The 19,884-nt window shown below is 36.7% G+C and overlaps 1 protein-coding gene across 1 annotated transcript in view; it reads right to left on the reverse strand.

Annotated features, from left to right (window-relative positions):
• Positions 1-19,884, reverse strand: part of SYT1 (synaptotagmin 1) — a 350,563-nt gene that overhangs the window by 218,971 nt on the left and 111,708 nt on the right. The window contains 1 exon segment of the mRNA XM_075057975.1: positions 5,791-5,848. Within this exon segment, the coding sequence (XP_074914076.1) occupies positions 5,791-5,848 (58 nt within the window).

Below are 19,884 nucleotides of genomic sequence, written 5' to 3' on the forward strand. Positions count from 1 at the left end.
AAAACATTTTTGCTTACATAGTAAAGTGATTAACTGAATTTCCTATTTTCTTTGCATTTTCAGAGATAAATGTTGTCAATAGACTAGTAACTTAAAGATAGGACTGTGAACAGGTATAAGATGCATCTTTTCTCATTTCTGAATGAACTTATTTGAATGAGTTTCATTCACACAAGAAGAGCTGTCAAAATGTGATGTTTATGATGGCTATATGTCTTCAAAACAAGATTTATAGTGCCAAACTTTGAAAGAAGTAAACAAAGAAAATCATCATTGAAGAACAAACTCATACTTGGAGAGGATCCAAAACTGCCAAATAATGTTCCTTAGCTATCACCAACTCCATACCAGAGAGTCACCTTAACCTGTGTGTAATCACTTGTATCATATTAGTTAATTTTTGAGTTAACCTTCATGGACCATAAATGCAAAATAGCAGAGCTGACAAGGAAGTTTAGCCTTTTAGTTCCTAATTCAAGTGTAAGTCACTACAAGAACAGTGACAGAACAGGCTATCTCCAATTCTCTAATGAAATGTGGGCTGGAATTCACCTACCAGGAATTACTAAGATACATATCCGAAGCTAACCTGGTAGTCTTTAAAAGAGGATTGTGCAAAGAGATTAAGAATTAAAAACAAAAGGTAAGTACTGATTAAAGCACGCTCTCACAAAAAAAGAACAACAAACCGCCCCCAAAAAGCACGCAACACTGCAGATGTCAACGCATTTTGTTTGATTGTATTTAGAGACAGGACTACAATAGCAGTTACCAGCGTCAGCAAAGCTGTATTATGATGACACAGTATAATTCTTCTTACGGAGAGCTTTTAATCACAAGTATTAAATACAGTCAGTAGCTAAAGAGTAAAAAAATCAAAACAAAGTATCAACCTCCCCATTCAAAAAACACAGATAACATAGAGCTGTAATAAAAACTGCAGAAGAAAAAAAATTTGACATTAAAACTTCTTTGATATGTGGATCATAGAAGGAGTTCATTACAGTAGCTTCTTGGAAGTTGCCTCAGTAATTGTGTCAAACTGCTGCCATGTGTATACACAGCATGACTTAATGCAAAAAAAAAACCACCCCTTTTTCAAATGGAAACTTCATGTTACTCTGAAAGATCCTGATTTAAAATCATAGCCAAGTTGATATTCAATGTAATGTTTAAAAATAACAAATTACAGTACAGGAACATAGTATACAAGACAAGAAAACAAGCACATGGTAACCCTGCTGACTGAAGCTGGCTTGTGACATTCCAATGAGCAAATTAAGCTAATAAATATTTTGCTTTTGAAACCTAATGTGCAAAGGTGGTTGAAGTCTACTGCAGCAGCATCAGTCCATGCATTTGGCTCCTACACTTAAAAAAGGTTCTCATTTCTTTTACTGTTTTTTGGTGGACAAAGAACCAGTTGGTAAATGCACTTGCATTTCAGAATAAATATATAAAATAACATTGAAAAATGGAAAATACAACACAGATTTCCAGTGCAAAACTTCCAAGCAGTAGCAAAATATCAGCCAATAGTTTATTTAAACCATTGAATAGCTTAAATGGCTAAATTCCTAGCTGAGAAAAATAAGATTACATGACTTCTGGGGCACTTGGAAAACACATCATTTGAAAATGTGTCTAGAAAAGTATGTGTTTACCAATTGAAGAAAAAGCTGAGAAGCTGCAGCAGATAAATTAAATAGTAGAGAGTAATCAATCACGGTGCTAAAATGATAGATGACAACTAAACTGAAGCCCCAGGGAAGTACAAACACAGAGCCATTTTGCAAAATTAGGTTGCATAACTAGCATACCTCAAAGCAGTACAGAATCTAAATCCGTGTCAGAGATCTCACATTAAAAAATGCAATGCTATGTCTGTAATACAAGATGGATAAAAAAAAGAAAAATGAGGTCTTGAGGCACAGAATTTTGTAAGCATATGAGTCACAGAGAATATACTACTCTGAATAGTCTTAACATGATAACGAAAATAGAGACAAAATAAAAACCTTTACACTATGCAAATGTTACTATATAATTTACCAGAAGTTTATAGTTCTACTGTGGGAGGATAAAAAAAAAAAAAAGTGACACTAATTTAGGGGAAGACCTCATTAAAGAATTCAGGTAGTGTGAACACTCAAATGAACTATTTTATCCAAGCCTGCAGTATATGCACATGAATTTTAATAGGCAATGACAAAACCTGGGAGCACAGGGAATGAGGGCACTTCCATGCTGCTTCTAGATTACTATATTGCAATGAAAGATTGAAATTGAAATGTAGGGGAAGATTATTGTGATTAGTAGAGAACATTCAGAAACCACAGGCTCGTTTCTTTTTGAAGGCTCATAAATTCAACTTTTACAAAACTGACCCTTCCAAAACCAAGGAACACTTCATTTAGCTACTTCATCTCTGGTACATTACATACCTCTAGATATATTATGGTAAATGGTAAAATATAAAACATGGTAGTTTTCAAAATAGGTATTAAGGTAAACAACAATAACATTGTGTGCTCATGAGCTAACAGTAAGTCCAGCATGAATTTAGTTCTACATATAATGGAGTCAAATTGCCTGTACAATAATTTTCAGCAGGGCAAGCCTCCTCTCATCTGCTCGCGGCAGAGCGTGGTTTGGCCATCCTCCTCCTGTATATAGCACTTCATTTGTGCAGTCTCCTAATTTATGTCACATTACCTGAACTTGCCTTTATTAAACATGAATAATGAAAAAAATTGTTATTAACTAGCAACCACCAAAGATGTCAATTATAAACCAAAGTATGTGGCAGATGAAATTTGATTGCTGCTGACTATGTGAGGATAATGGACACCTTTTCTGGAACACATATTGCAAGATTTTTTCCCTCATCCACAAAGGATGACTGCGATCTTTTGCCATATCAAAGCCAAATGACAAAGGCCCTTGCATTTAAAACAAAGACAAAACAACTAAAACCCACAAAATATAGCATATATTACAACTTTTATTTTATCCTTTTCTTAATAAGAACAATAGTAATTTTATCTTCTTCCTATATCTGGAATCCAATATTTTTGCCTCTCAGCACTTGATATTTTAAATTTTAGGGTTTAATTCAGGTTGAGAAAAAAAAGTATTTTTAAAAAAAGATCCACAGTTTATCAATCCCAGTGTCAGAAGAATGACTTGTTGCTTAGCATATGAACAACATACAGTTCACAAGGGTGTTTTAAGCATGCCCAAAGGTAGCATACATGGACTTCCCTACATGGCTGAATGTATAGCCTGATCAAGCTGGTAACATTGCTCCTCACGGATGATGGATGAGAGATAAATGTAATTTTATTTCTGTTTTATTATTCTAATTTCCCATGTATGTTCCAAAGAGAGTGTTAAATAAATTACACATTACAAATGTTAAATAACCACTGTACAGTTTCATTTCTGTAATTATATATCATTGTTAGATCATTTGTAGTTTATAATCATAATACCATGACTGATAAAATTAACTGATGGATACTATGAAAAGGTTCTGTCAACCTATTCTGCCAGCAGGAGAGAGGGAATTTGTATGTGATGGAGTACCAATAATAGTTGATTAATTTTTTCTCACTATACACAAATAAATCCATGCTATTCTGAAACAGCTGCTTGTGAGTTCTGGCCTCTTGACACAGAAATACAACTGAGGAGAAAATCTTCAAGTATCTGCAGTAGGGAAATTTAGTTTTTACAAACAGGTCTATAACAACTCCTGGATTTTTTGTATACATACATCAGTTGAATTATACAAATTGCTTGGAATTGCTAATATTTATGCATGTAACTATCAGTCACCTGCTGCCAAAACTTAAGATCTGGGCGAAACGCTTAATTGATTTGGTTGAAGGTATTCCATGTGTTAAATAACAACTCCCAAAAGTTTCACCACATCTTTCTGCATGTCAAATAAAAATTGCAAGAGCTGACCCATATCACACTATGTCGCAACCCTTTGCAAATTCCTTCGATATAGGTATATGGCAATATTCTGTGCATTATTACTTGACAATATCAATAATGCTCTTGGTCTGCAGAGTAGCTATTTGACACTAGAAATAGCAAGCTCAAAATTTGCCAAAGATCAGGAACATTCTGCAATGCAGCTCTGCCAAGAGGAAGAGGAGATGGCCCTGTGTGGGAGATGTGAGCAGAAACTATGAAGTTGGAGCAGATTAGCTGTGTAGGTAAAAGACTGGAAAGATAAAGGGTGAAGAGAGGTGTGATAGCACATAGGGAATATAACCACAAGAGTCATGGTGGGAAAGAAGAGAAAATGGAAGGAAAGTATGACTGACAGAAGCAGCAATAGAAAGTTAAGAGGAATAGATAAAAAAGATAAGAGTTTTGAGAAGTTTTTTTAAAACCGATTTTTTTTCTAATGATCTTCTGGAACATATGTATGATTCGTTTTATGTCTAAAAAATGCCTACTGGTAGCACAGTTTAGTACATTGTATAAATAACTATATAGATTTTCAAACAAGCATTATGTTGCCCTCAGCTTCAGTGAAGTGTCACACGTTTCCTTTCATGTTGTGTGATTAAACGTTATGTTAAAACCCATCACTGAACTTGATTGCCCAGAGAGATACTGGGCATTTTTTGGCTGTTGAAGTTTATACATATTCTTTTCCACCAAAGAGTTTTATTTTTACTGCTTGCCAAAAAACATTCAACATTAAATTCTATCCAAAACTAGTCTGTTCTACACGCCAGTTTGGCTAAATGAATAGAGATTTCGTATACAACAATAAAATTCCTTCAATTCTTCTGTATGATATACTCTCAAATGTATATTCTATAAGCAGAATGGTTCTGAAGAACACGTATTCTCTGTACATTACTTACTGTCCACAATCTTCTACCACAAAAAGGCAGGCTCTATTAGCACCTAGCATAGAGGAACTGTTTTGTTGGAACTGTTAATAGAAATGCCTTAACACATATTCACCCACTTTGGTTCTCAAAGGGTATTGCCACCTTTTAATACGCAGTAATGCAGTACACCCATATAACCTGCTACGTTTCCCAGGCCATATTACTTAGGATTGCAATAAAAGCAGTGCCTGTTCTCTACTGTATCATGACTGGTACTTCACCAGCAGCCTGAGATTTTTTTCAAAGGACAACATCAATAATATCATTCACAAGACAACCATGGCTCATTTTCTTGTCTCAGTGAGTAGTCTTAATTACTTGATGTTTTATAAAGCTGTAGTTATCAAAGGCCAGTGCAGCCATACATTGTGATTGGTCATACTGTGCAGTGAACAACACAGCTCTGACCAGGGCAGTTCAGAACAATTAGTCAGTGATTAAGTGGTTAACACAAACCCATAAAACTCTCTTACTTATGTCCCGACTCAACGGGATCTGACTACGCTGATAAATCTAAGTATTTTTCTGCAAAATTGCAGGTGTGAGCAAATGCTAGTGTAATACTATTTTTAGCTTGGTACCTTCTACTATTACAATTCACTTTTACTGAGAAGGCGGTGGCAATATTTTCAGTATGGGCAGTGATGGAGACACATTGTGTGGATTAACTGAGCCTTGTACCCAACATGATTACAGAATTAATAAAAGTCTACCCCTGTGAAATTAAACTGAGTTGGATAAAAGGCAGAAATGCTCACTGCACTAATTTCTTACACTTGTTAAAAGAACTGCACATAAGAAAAAAAAAAAAAATAAAAAGGAAGTACAAATAGTGTTTAGCTTCAGAGTATGTAATCTAGTCACTTACTGTTCACAATACAGAGTGTGTGCTTAACTCTCTTCTCTCTATTCAGGACTCCACGTTTCTGTAAGAAAAACAAATACATGCATTTATCATCTACATAAAATTAATTACCTAGTTTCATTTGTGCCACAGAAGTTTGCCATTTTCCTATTTAGTTTTGGCTTACTCCAAGATTTAAAGCCTTGGGTTTCTGTGAAGCATCCAGAAGAGAAAGTCCACATCACTCCTTTTTCTTAAAAGGCAACATTTCCAGTTTTAGGTACTACAATAGCAGCAGAGATGGGAAACCCACAGGCCCAGGGGACAAATCTATTTAGAAACTTCATACCAAATTCTGAGCATATGAATTGCATCTGGGCACCTGCAGCTCTCCCCAGTTCGGGAAAGGTGACAGGCTTTCACACCTGTGAGGCTGGCAATCCTTTGGTCAAAATTAAATACTCATGCTGTATTACGTCTTGGCTGGATTACCCCGTTAGACTGAGGAGTCAAGAAAGAAACAATGTGTACCTCCAATGACAGCCACAGCGTCCCCCACCGCTCCTGGAGGAGAGTGGGACCCGCTGCAGAGGGGTGTTTGATGCCTCACTCCCACTGTTTCATGCAGACAATTAGCATATTAAGCACTGATCACAGCACACCAGCTGCCTGGCCTTTCTTGGGCAGCTTACAGGCATCACAACAGAGGTGAGTTTTAAGGCAGGATTTGAAGGAACACAGCCTACTGACTTTGCAGATTTTTACCATTAACAATTTTCATGAATAAAGGTTGCCTGAGGGAAGGGAGAAAATTGGGACTGATGGGCAGTAAGGGTTGCAACAAGGGCAACATTGACGTGAAAGAGCAGGCAGGATCAAGCTGTGAAGGCACTTACAGGCGAAGATCACCAATTTTATGCGGTTAAAAAAGGGAGCCAAATGCACAGTTACCAAGATAGGTAAATATATTTTTCATTTTACATCAACTTTATCAGAGGAAAACGATACTGCTGTTATCTAAAATTGTCAAACTATATCACATCAATCCTTACTCTGGTCTTTCTTTAAAAAAGGCAAATCATGATTCCATCCAGCATCTCACGCTAAATTAACCAGGCTACCATCTTTCATGACTCAATAAAAGATTCAGAACATAACTGATTAAAAAAATCTAATTTTCCCTTCTTTTTTAGTAAAGAATTAATATTGCTTTCTGTATAGTTCTGTCAATATCTATGATATACCAGATACCACTCGCATGGCAGTCTACTTGAAGAAACCTGTTAGGCAACAAGTAACAGCTGTTTAGAGCTGAGGTCTGTATAGTCCATGAGCCTGAAGCATATGATACTATGTTGCTACTAAATTTTAATTTTTTTTGAACTATAGGGATTAGCTCTTCAATCTAACAGCCTATTTCATTATATCCTAGACATCAGCGAGGAGCTGTGGAGCACTCGAACAATGCAAAGCTAGCTGGACAATGATATGAAACCCTTACTCCAAAGGGTTTAGAATAATTCAGATGCTGGTGTAAAACACAGCTGTGTGATCAACTGATTTCTTTCCCAGAGACAATAGTCTTAGCAGGCCTCACATTGCTTGGTGCTCCTTATCAGCTGTATAAAATGTCCTGGTACAGGCCATGACAGACCTAATCTGAACTACTGTACTTAAATACCTCTTGAACAGGTTCAACCAAAACTTTGCCTCTCCCTGTCATTCAAGCCCTCCCAAACTGAGGGATCTGAAATTCAGACACACTCAGAGACAGATTTCAATTAAAAGCTCTAATCCCAACCTCCTCCCGGGGTTCAGAGCCAGGGTTTTGGTTCAGGTGTCTGTGTACATCTTGCATTTGAGTAGAGGTAGCTGCAAGTGCCTTGGACAAATTAACACGCAGAGTCACACCTGCTCTGCAGTACACTGTCTCAATCCTCCCCTGTTTCTCTAAGCTGTCTGTGTCAAGCTGTGTCATATTATTACTGGGCCTTTCAGAAGATTAACTATTTCCTTCTGCTGCAAAGACAGAAAATGGAAAAGAAAGACAGATTTACTTGAGTATTAATTGGAAATAACTGAACAAAAATACAGGTTATGTGCTAGAGCAGCAAATTTAAGTGAAACCATGAGTAAGTGTGGTGCTTCATTAAGTGCAAACAGAGACAGCCTGCCTGCTCCCTTGAAGTTGACAAACGGAGTTTCCAAAACATATGAAAAACATAATGAAGATCTGGAATAAATAAGCAAAAACTAATCAATAACAATCAACAAATATCAAGGAGACTAAATACCAGCACTCTTTGCAAAGATTCGCAGAGCTAAAATATATAAAGAGAAATAAACAGGAAAGGTTTGCATTTCTAGAGAAAGATCAAAAAAATTACCAGTGAAATTCAACTTGTATTTCTATCACTTAATATTAAACACAGGCTATTTTTTATGAGATATGCTGGAAGATTAATTCATTCACCCTTGGTTATGGACTCCTGTGGGTCTTCAATGCAGGAGATCCCCTGCAGTGACAACTATATTTTCAGAGCTACAAACAGCATCTGTCATACCGCTAGTATCTTCCAAGGCTCCGTTTTCATTTCAATAATATTTTCAAGGGAAGACTTTTCCTAATGAAACCATTGGAAATATCAACAGAAACACATTTTGATATGCCTGAATACATCTTGTAATATCTCTTTGAAGCATAATCTATATTTAACAAATGGTATCTCCAGAAGATACTTTAGGGCATGTAATTTTAGGGTAAGTAATCATGTAAATGATCTGCAACTTTTACTTCAGTTAGTCATGAGGATATGCAAAAGCAATCAAAACAAAGCCTTTTTTAGTTAATTCTAAGCTCTCTGTTCCCAGTTACTTTTAGTGGTAACCAATTACGGAAACAGTCCCATTAAACTGGGGTAGAAGAACTGGACCTCTAAAATAAACAATGTATAGTCAGCCACACTGAATTTAAGAATATACATGCTTATCTTTGCTCATGAAATGAAGCCCTATTCCACTGCAAGGAAGGGATTCTTTGCAGTTTTTCCCAGGAAACTCTTCTTTAACTCATACAGAAACAGAGCAGATTTACATTCATTACAGGTGACAAAGAACGTTTTTAGAATCACAGAATTATGGCAAAAATAAGCCCCTTCTATTACATGCTTCACTATTCATTGTGAACTTAAAATAACAGATGAAAGGGAAGTTGCATGGTAATTAAAGGTTTCCCAAGAACTTTTAGGCCATCTGCAGTTTCTTTATTCTATTACTATTTTTAAAGCCAGGAAGCATCGTGTGATCTTTTACAAACTCCATGAAGAAACAATTTTTGTCTGGTTAGGATTATGAGCTAAACACTCATTAGTAGAGCATATGGCTGTTGTTTGACTATTTTTCTCTCTCTTCTTTCAAACACTGAGGAATAATTTTGCAAACTAAATCTCTATACTCTGGACTAATCAAGAGCTGCTAATACATTGTCATGATGGTTTACTGACAGTTTGAGAGCACAACCGGACAACATTTTTGTCATGAAAAACTAAAAGCTCTGGAAATCAGTTTCAGGAGAGTTTTGGTTTTGACAGAGCTGAAACTTAGCCCAGGTTTGCTGAGGAGTTTATTGATCATCTTTCAAAGCTGAGGGCATCCCTTTATGTGGCATATCCGGGAGATTTTGAATAAACCATTTTGAAATTTTAGGTGGCAAAATGAGAAAATATAAACCAAACTTCAAACAAAAAGCAGATGATGTTTAGCCTACTGAATTTAGCAGTGCAGCCTCAAAACTCCACTCCAGGAGTGTTAGAAATGAAAACAGGAATTTCAAATTTTATTCTCTGCTTTAGAATTATTTATAAGAGAGAAAATCAGATTAATTGAAAGTGGAAGTTATACAGTATTATGAATAGACTGACATTCTGTAAAACACAAAACTGACATCTGGGAAAATGAGGCTAGCATTCGATTATGAAGTTTAAATTAGCTAATAACCAGTACAGAGTCTGGATAATTTCTAGTTGCATAATGTATGACAAATTAAATGTATTTTGAAAAAAATGGAGTTGTGGGCATTTATTAATTGCTTCACATATTGAAACAGAAATTGTCATACATTATGAACTTTACAGTCCTTAATCATATGCATATTCTAATATTTTATGGGCTTAATTTGCTCAACATAAACTTTTTACTGTGAGTAACATTGATTTTGTTGAAGCCTCAAATAAGTCACAGAACAGATCTGAGGATTAGTTTAGAAGGGATTTAAAGCACACACTGTGAATCCCTATACAACCACCACTTAAAACACTATCCGTTCAGGCCCAGATGGATTGCTATGGCAACAGAATCCCAAATACCAGGTTTGTAACTAACAAAAATGTAAATTATTGATGAACTCAGAGTTGTCTCTCTTGGACACCCTCCTATTCAAATACCAAACCGTATGGTTCGAGTACAGAGAAAAGGTTGATATGCAATTTCCCCAGCCCAGTGAGCACTAATCCCAAAGGATTTCATTAAATCTTTTGGCTTAAATTTTTATTCTTGGAACAGCAGTCAGCAAGCAGGGATTACATTAAAACAGGCACTATTGAGGTCATTACTGCCTGAATTCAGGCCTGTAATATAACAAAAGAGAAACTAATTTTAAATACACCTCCACCAAAAAAAAAACCCTGAAGAGCACTCCTCTAGGTTACCATATATTAGACGACAGCACTCTTCCCCTCACACCTATCACCCTGTCTCCTTGCCAGTAAGAAATGATGGAGAACAGTACAGAATAGTAAAAAGCAATACACATATTATTTGATAAAGAGGTACACATACCATGGTAGAGGTGATTGTGCACAAACAAGTGAGTTGCAGAATAATGAATGAAAGGAGGCTCAGTAGTCTGATATTCTATAAATCGAAATCCAGAATAAAAAGTTCTCTAGCAAATAAGCAAACCAGGAAAAAAAAAGTAATTATTGTCATCTTTATTGCAAATTTCATGAAAAGTCTGATAAGGGAGTAAATACTGGTAGGAAAGCTAAGCACTTCTATGGACCCCCCTTCCTGGAAAGCCTCTCAGACTGTATATGGAATGCGATTAACACAGTGAGTGCCACACAAAAATACACCCACCGGCTCTCACATTTTGGACTGCAACAGTCCAGAGGGTTTTAAAACAACTTAAGGCTTTAAAAAAATAATATATATATTCTCAGATGTGTGCCTGCCATTAGGCGTCAGCGTATAGAGAAGCGATATGGCAAACTTCTGCCTGTAAGAGCTTGTTACCAGATCCTCTGTCCTCTCAAAAATAGGAGAAAACAGGACAGGGAGTAAGTTTGTGGAAATGGATACACATTGATGCATGCTGCTGGTTTTCCTGAGGGAAAGGAAACAACTGTTGAAACAGGAAGTGAAAGAGAAAAGATAAACAAAGACAAGGAGCCATTTTTTAAGACAAGAGAGAATTTTAGAGCAACAGAATGAAAAAAATTATGCGGGTTGTACCACACACTTCCTGGTGGGGCAGGAGAAATTCTCCCATCCTCATTCATATACTTCAGCATTTATTTAGCACAGTATGTAAAGACAGAATACCTATATAAGGGAGCTGCCATTTGGACAGCCATTTAAATTTACAGATATTAACTAGATTGCAAGATTTTTTAGGTCTTGACATACAATATTTAAATATTTCAGCCTACAATTTAGCGGAGTACATATGCACTGTCACTGTGGCCACTAGTGGTAAAAACAGTGTTTAGACCCTGCTTCCTCTGCCTATTCAGTCTATGGCTCGGCCATCCCCACCCTGTGACCCATGTGGTTAAAGTATAACACAGTTTTCAGCTCCAGGGTTTTCTCTGCTCAGTGAAGGACTCTGTTTATAGCAGAATTTGTCTCTGGGAGTACTTTTTACAATATTTGCAATGAAGCTGCTTTTTTTGGCCTCTTCACTTGTATTTAGTTACCTGCTGCCTAATGTTCAAAGATGCTGCTCACCTGTGTCTTCCTCAAAATCTGAGTTCTTAGCAGATTAAAGATCCAAGGGTTTCAACTCCATGGAGGCTCTTTTTCCATAGGAAACTGGCTAGTCTTTTCTCGCTTATACTCCACACCTCCATCTGACATACTGTGTTTCTCCTACACACAACTCATTCACAGGCTAAACAGTAGCTACTAACCCTAAGTGCTAGCTGCTCCTCACATGCCCCTGCACCTCTCTCCCAGCTATGCGATGCTTCTCACATTCTCAGCTTCTGTTTCTCCTACTAGCACTTCCCAGAATATGCCTTGCTGTCCTCCTTGGTTCTCAGTCCTGGTGGATTCAGATCTCCTGTTGCTCATCAACATCCTTTTCCAGGTTCTGCTTTATCCTCATGCTTGGCTTGATGCTAAAAGAGCCATCCACTCTGATATTTCAATCAACCACACTTAGGTCAGTATCGTAACTTCCTGATCAATAAACAATCATATGAATCAGTGGCCACTAAAAGATTCTCCTTTCATGAAAGAAAACCTATTAATGGTGATAATACAGTCAGTGACAATACAGTCACAAATGGGTACCTGAATGAACTTAGGTTCTTATGACAACTCTTGGCCATACACACAAATGCCAAAGGATTATCAGAATTTTGGGCAGTGCTAGCATTCCCACCAGTATCTATCCAGGAAAATATATGGCTTTTCCTCTACTAACAGCCATTTCACAGTGAAACTACTGTAATCCTGCTGTATAAATGGGATGTCAGATGTGCCAGAGATGTGGATGTATACCAAATCTGGCACAGACTCCCAGGAAATCTTTGCATCTGACAGACCATTAAAGTAGACAAGTTGCATGTGTTCACACTATATAGGGACACTTCAACCACTTTGCTGCATCTGCCATCTAGCAACTGTGGAGCTACTCCAGGAAGAATCTTCACAGTGCATAGCTTGCCATTCCTGCTTTGTGATTGCTGGGTATGTCTCAGCCATTTTCTTAGTAAACAGTAGAATTTTCAAACTTTACATGAAGCTCACATTTTTCTGTTTGTCAATACGAACACATGAGGATACTGCTGACATCTATTAGTAATAAAAAGCTCTAAAAACTTTATACATCAGAGTGTAACTTCACTTTCCTAAGTGAAAGTTTTCAAGGCTTCTGCTGAAACAACCAGCACTCCTGACATGGCATTTCAGCAAATCTAATTCCAAATATTTTCAGGCTTTCCTAGACCAAAAGATAAAGAGCTACTATTATTTTCTGAGCCATTTTAGGAAAAGGAAATACAGTTCTCCATAAGTTGCTTCATAACACTATTTAGACTAGATTTCTTGGATTATATGAAATGGTAAGAAAATAGTTCCTAGCAAAACTGGTTTTAGAAGTCATATTTAGGTTGCTTGTTACAGCTACAGACCAAGATTTATTTAGAAGCACAGTGAAGGTTTTTAATCAGTCTCCCAAATACTTCCTAGAAAGATAACATAGATCTTTACATCAATAGCTAGTGTATTTTATGGAACTAACACACGCCATCTAACTGTAAACACTTTTGAAGAACTTCAGGACTTTCGATACACACTCAGCTGCATTCCAGTGCTTGGAGATTCAAAATCTAATTGCTTTTATCACAGGACAAAAGAACCTCCTGCAATATCCACTGCAGGAAGTGATTATACGTTACATAATGCTGCTGATCTTTTTCTTCTGGAAGTTTGGCGTGAGGTTTTTTTAATTTATTTCTCAATTCTGCTTTACAAAAATGCACTAACATGGGCAAGCACTTCACCCATAAAACCTGATACTGAGTATCAGCACCTCAGCAGATTAAGCAATGTAATCTATGGATGAGTTGTTCTAATAACCTTTCTAAATTACACTGAAGAGACTTACAGTGGCAACAACTTCAATATTTGCTGGCCATTTAAATGCAACCCTTCAAAGATAACTTTTTAAAGTAAGAGAAAATCCTAAACAGACTTATTCAGAGGTTCACCTGGATATGTACACTAAAAGATGGCAATTCACCATTAGTATACTGTTAGCCCACATTTTATCTAACATATTGTAAGTTTTATTCATGCTGCTGTTTTAGTTCTCCTAAAGAAAATTATTAAAAAGAAATATGAAAGTCTACCAAGTCTAAATAGAGAGAAAAACAAGTTACTGCCTACCCCTTCCTTTACTAATCCAAGAAGTAAAAGCCTACATACCACTCAGATTTCTGGTCAGCCTCAAAACAAATCCTATAAAACCAGGTACATCAATTTCTGCAGCAGCTATCCATGATCTCATTCATTTTAACATTGCTTGCTCTGTACCCACCATGCAGTATCCTTTGTGTACACCAACTGCTCGCTGTTCCCCTTCACCTTTCTCTAACTATCTGGGGACTTCGTACCCCAAGAGCATTGTTTTGAACCTTCATGTGAAATTTCACTACTCTCACGGTCACAGTAGGCTTTTCTTTTTTGTTGAACCACATTTTAAACTAATAAGAGAATGAAATGTCATCAACTTAAATGAAGATTTTTCTTTACAAGAAGAGATGATACATTGTACCTTTCTGTGGTCAGCAGCAGCAAAGAATGAAAAGCTCAAAATTAATGACCAAACTGGAAAGCACTGATCTTTTGTAGTGGTACTAGAATTTATTAATAATAGGATCACTAAATAAAGTAACCATACTTGAAGATTTTAAAGATTTCTTTCCAGTTACAACATATAATACTTTATTAATTCATTTACCAAAAAAATATTTCTAATCATTCTATTATGGTTTAGCATTAAATTAACTTTATCATAAGAAACAGCAAGCAGTTATACCATCACTGGTGGAAATACTTTTCAACCTTATGGCTAGACAATTAGGATGTCAAAATCATGAGCAATTAGTTAAAAATCCAAAAATTTCTGCAGCCTTCTAATTATTTATGTTAAAAAACTAACTGTGGTATTTCTGTCTGATACATTTGTCACAAGAATGGATTACTATTATAAGTCTGTTTTATAAACATCACAAAGTCTGTTGGAAAATATGAATCCATCTTGTACCATGTTATTTGTCTTCCTCAGCATATTAGAATATTAGCCCTCCTTACAGTTAGTAAAAAAAACCTTTAGCAACTGTTAAAAATTGCATTTTGATAAGTTACAGCTCTATAGTACAAAGATCTAAAGAAACAAAAATTTAAATGGATTAGCATGAAAATAACAGGATTTGTGGAGATGCTGCTGAAAATTAGAGAACTGAACAGACCAGTTTTTGTAAAACTGTTATATTCACATTTGCCACATTCATCACATTTGTCACAGTCTACTCCTGACACTGTCAAGTGTCTTTCTTATTTAGTACTGTCCAGAATTTCATTTTTTCACTTACTGTCATTGTAGCAGACAGCAGTGTCTCCTGGAAGGGGCAGCATATAGCACCATTACAGAAGTAAAAAAGAGATGTGCTGATCAGTATCACTGGTCCTCAAACACAAGTAATGAGATGAACAGTCAGCAGATCTCTCTGCTTCTTCAGTGTTTTTCCTTTTACCTAATCACAGAGGAGCAATCACACAGACACCAACAAATAAACCAAACCAAACAAAAAAATAGTAGACAGAAGAAGTGTCTGGGTATAAAATACGTGAATGCCAAGAGCAATGCAAACTGGAGTTTACAGTCAGGCTACAACTTGCTGAAGAAACATATAACTTAAATGACAAGAGTGAATCTTGAGTGACAAATGACAACAGCCTGTGAAAAGTACTGGGTGGGTATGTAAGGGGCCACGGTTGCAAATGCTACCTTGATTCTCAGAAGCTGCAAAGCCAACTCAGCAGTAGCTGCACAGTTCAGTAGAAATGTCTCATAGTCCTGAGGTAAATGGTCATCAGCCTGGCTGGCTGTGCAAGGGAGAGAATATACTCATCAGAGCTCTTAACCAAGCACAGGTGATGATGTAGTGTGGCTAAGTCATGCTACTTTCCATAATTAGTGGCACACAGTTAACATAATACCTGGCAACCTTGGCTTCCTTCCCTGGTCAACAAATTGGGTAGGGCTGGGATCTAAAGTAAATTTCATCTCCACACTTATGGAAGCACAGTAAAAGTTTTAACTAGCCTATTGCTACTGGGATTTGGGTCTAAATTCATAATTGTACAACATCACCTAGAGATACCATTTCAGTACCTTAAAACATTTCTTTACACACTATGTACATATGCCTGACAAATGCATCTGATTTTGCAGTCCTAGAGATGAAACTTTGAAGCATCATGACTTTTTTCATCTTGAAACTACAAGCAAAAACTTACAGATGGGGGAATTCTGGCAGACCTTTTAATCACAGGTGTCACCCTGGGCTGTGACAGAAGAGCTTAACAGCCAATCCTTGCAGATTACATGCAAAGATACTATTACAAAAAGCAGGATAAAAGACAAGTGGTGGTTTTGCAAGTCTCCATAAAGAAAAAAAGGAAGCATCAAGTCCACATTCAACACATCTGATAGCCTAATCAAACAGTAGCACATCAGACATTGAAGAGTGTCGAGGTACAGATGGCTAGGAACATTAGAAGAGGTAGTTATCATTATTGTTCCTTACATAGTTGAGTAAAGAAAAGACATGTTGATATTGTATTTGGCTATAAAATGAACTTCCTCAGCTAGATATTGCCAGAAGGAATCTAATGGCAACGTCTATTTAGTGAAAATCAAATAATTACCTCGTAATTACCATCTCATGTGTCACATTTAATGTTAGCATCTCTGAATCAAGGAAAATTCAAGAAAGGTCTATTTGAAATCCCTAAAAAACCCATATGGCAAATATTTTAATTGGGCTACTTTTGCTAATGAAGCTAAGTATTCCACATAGCAATACTTCTCCCACTTTGTAGAGCCAAATGTTAACATAAACCACCCTTTAATTTAATCTTCCTATCCATCTTGAGGAAACCTGTTCAATTTTTGATTATTAGATTCTCTGAAATAAAGCTTGTTCAGACCAAACTTTAGCCACTTCATAAAAACTACTGATTTGCACTCAAATAGCACACTGGAACAGTTTGAAGGGAAAAACCATGTGTTCTGTCTCAGCTGATGTATAGCGTAATTTTGTGAGATTCTTTCATTGCAATTTGCAAACACATTAGCTAAGACTATAAAACAAAAGCAATCTGTACTACCCATGGCCCAGAAGAGGCAGAGGCAGAAAGTTAGAAAACATAACAAATGTCTGAATCATCTTGAGGCAGGGACATACTCTACCTCAACACAGAACATCATTATCCAAAATGTGCCTCATCTATTTTTCTAACTGACAAAGCAAGCCTGGCCACTGAACACCTAATACTGCAATATATTTTTAAAACAGGCTGTATTAGACTTTTAAGGAGGGGCCTAGAGAAGGCAAACTTATGCTAGACTAATTCAGGGGAGCAGCACTGCAGTTAGGTTATGAGACTTCTTCCAGTTCCATCCTCAATTCTGTAGTCAGCCTAGCTCTCGAGGGGAATTTATTTCCCCTTCTTCCTTCTGTATCAAACTGCTATAATGCCACAGACCTCACACCAATCCAAGAAGAGGGAAGCTGCTTAACACTGAAACGCTGAAGTTTTCTGCTTCAATGCAGATTTTAGCAGGTCCCACTAAACACGCTTTAAGTTTTTTGTTTGTTTTGTTGTTTGGTTTTTTTTAAACAAAGCAGTTGTAAGGGAATACATTGTGAGTAGGAAGGTGCATGTAAATATAGCTTGGGTAAACAATCAGATGAGAGCATAACTGCATTCTTGGATAGGAAGGGACAGCGAAACAGACATTGCTACACAGAATGATTGCTTCAGCATCTCTCAGCATGGATTTGAAACAAATCAAGAAAACACCACATGATGTATCTAAAATTGCATTCCAGCATCTGGCAAAAAGGAAGTATCTGTTAAAGATCATCTAGTTCAAGGAAGCCCTTAATATGAGTTTCTGTGAAAAGAGAACTTGAAATTGCCTGTCAACAAATCAGCAGATGCCCTTTCTGAAGCTGACAGGTGCTTTTTGGCATTAATGTAATGACCGTAAATACTTCCTTGCGCAGGGTACAATCAATTGCTTTAATCAATTTCTACTATCACTTATGAAGTATGCAGACGATTTTCTAATCTATGCTTTGCAGTGACATTAAATATGCATGTTTAACATACTCTAGCAAAGCCGACTGTCAGTTTCTTTTCCTTTTGACAAAAAGGACATTTTGCCTATAAGGTTACAGTCCTGTCTCAAGAATAACTGAAGTGTGGGCTCTTAGGCAAAATTAATTCCCCTAGAATACAATAACACAATCCACAGCAGTGTCAGTTTTCAGCAAAGCTCTGTGATACATGGAGATTTTAGGATGCAATGTGAAATGTTGCTTTATGAACAGAACAACCTGACAGCTTAAAACAGGAACATTAGGGGTGCATTCAGGTACATGAATATACATCAATAAATCAAGCACCTCTGTTAACTATTTTCTTAAAGCTCAGTCCATATATTGGAAAATTCAAGACATTGAGTCTGTATAATATTAGAAACCAGTAAGAGTCAGAAAGAAGGTAAAATACCAAAGAAAATAAATGTCTCCTCCCCTGGCCCTGGTTTCATTTGCTCCTTCCTGATGTGCTGTCTCTCCTTCTTCTCCACCTTCTCTTTAAAGTAAAATAGGCACCAAACATAGTTAATACTTGCCTTTCTCTGCACCTGAACAGTTCCTTTGAGCATACAGTAAGAAACTTCTTTAAAGTACTTTTATACTGAATCTTGCAACACCCCTAAGAATAGGTAAAAAAGGAGCAGAGAGGTTAAGTTACTCTAACTGCAAAACAATTCTTGCTTGACACAAAATCCAGATCTACTGTCTTGTAATTTACCCAGTGCTCTCTCATAAATATGAGTTTGCAATGAGATGTAACAACAAGAGACCAATGTGATTTTTGGTCTTTCAACTGCTATCTTCCATGCATATTACAGATAATACTCTCATCTTGGCCTGTTGAAAAAATACATCCGCTTTCATTTTTTGCTTTGCAAATGGGAATAGTAAACCATTTGAACAGATCACTGAAAATGTTAAGAAAAGCAAAGCAGACCCTCAGATGGTAGATTTTGAAGAAATGAGACAGGCAGGTAGTGTTAAAAAAAAAAGTCTGAAAAGAGAGTAGAAAGTATCTAAGTATCTGCAAGATTGAAGTTTGGACAGTATTTGGCACACAACCAGCACTGTAAGCAAGAATAACAGCATAGAACAGAGAAAGAAAGCACTGACTGTATACCAAACCCCTCTTCTTTTGCCCTAAGTATTTTAAGGGAAATAGTAAAGTTCAGCTATACGTGAAATTTAAAACTGGACTAGGAGAAGCACAATAAAGTAGGTAGCTGAAATCATTTTACATTAGTTGAACAGAGGACTAGTTGAACTAAATACTTATTTTACTGTTTTCACCTTTCCCCTCAGTGAATACTAAGTTACTATTGTGGAGGTGAGTGGAATTACTGGAGCTAATACAGGGTTAGAAGTCAAGAACTCTAGAGCTGTAATCCTGGATTGGTCTCTGACTTGCTCTGATACCATGTTTACGTCATTGTTCAGTTTCCCTAGTAATAATGCAGCGACAATAATATCCAACTCATGAAGGAGCTTGGAGGATTAAAGTCTGTACTATTTTGAATAAACACTGCCACTTTTAAGTTTCCTGCAGTACTTATAATGATCAGACTATAGGACTGGGTCTTAGCTTATGTCTACAAAAATGTAGACTTCAGTAGGAGAGAATCAAGGCAACCCTGAATGTTTCTAAAAATCTCACCTATGCATTACTAATCTGTTTGCCAGGGGTACTGAATGTTTGCACCTCTGGGACTTCGTTTGATTTCCAGAATTAAATTACAGGACAGCCTATATTCTCTTTTGGCCCTAACGCCTTAAAATTGCTTTTATAGGGCATTATAAACAGGAGAATTTTTATCCCTTTCTTCATTTTTTTCACCATCTTTGAAGCCACAAGTGCCTCTCACTATTCATCTGTAGAGGGCTCATCACATTTGACTTTCTGGGCGAGGCTGTATTACAACAAAACAATGTTTGATAATAT

This window comes from Buteo buteo, chromosome 26 (genome assembly GCF_964188355.1).
Source record: "Buteo buteo chromosome 26, bButBut1.hap1.1, whole genome shotgun sequence".
Taxonomy (NCBI): domain Eukaryota; kingdom Metazoa; phylum Chordata; class Aves; order Accipitriformes; family Accipitridae; genus Buteo; species Buteo buteo.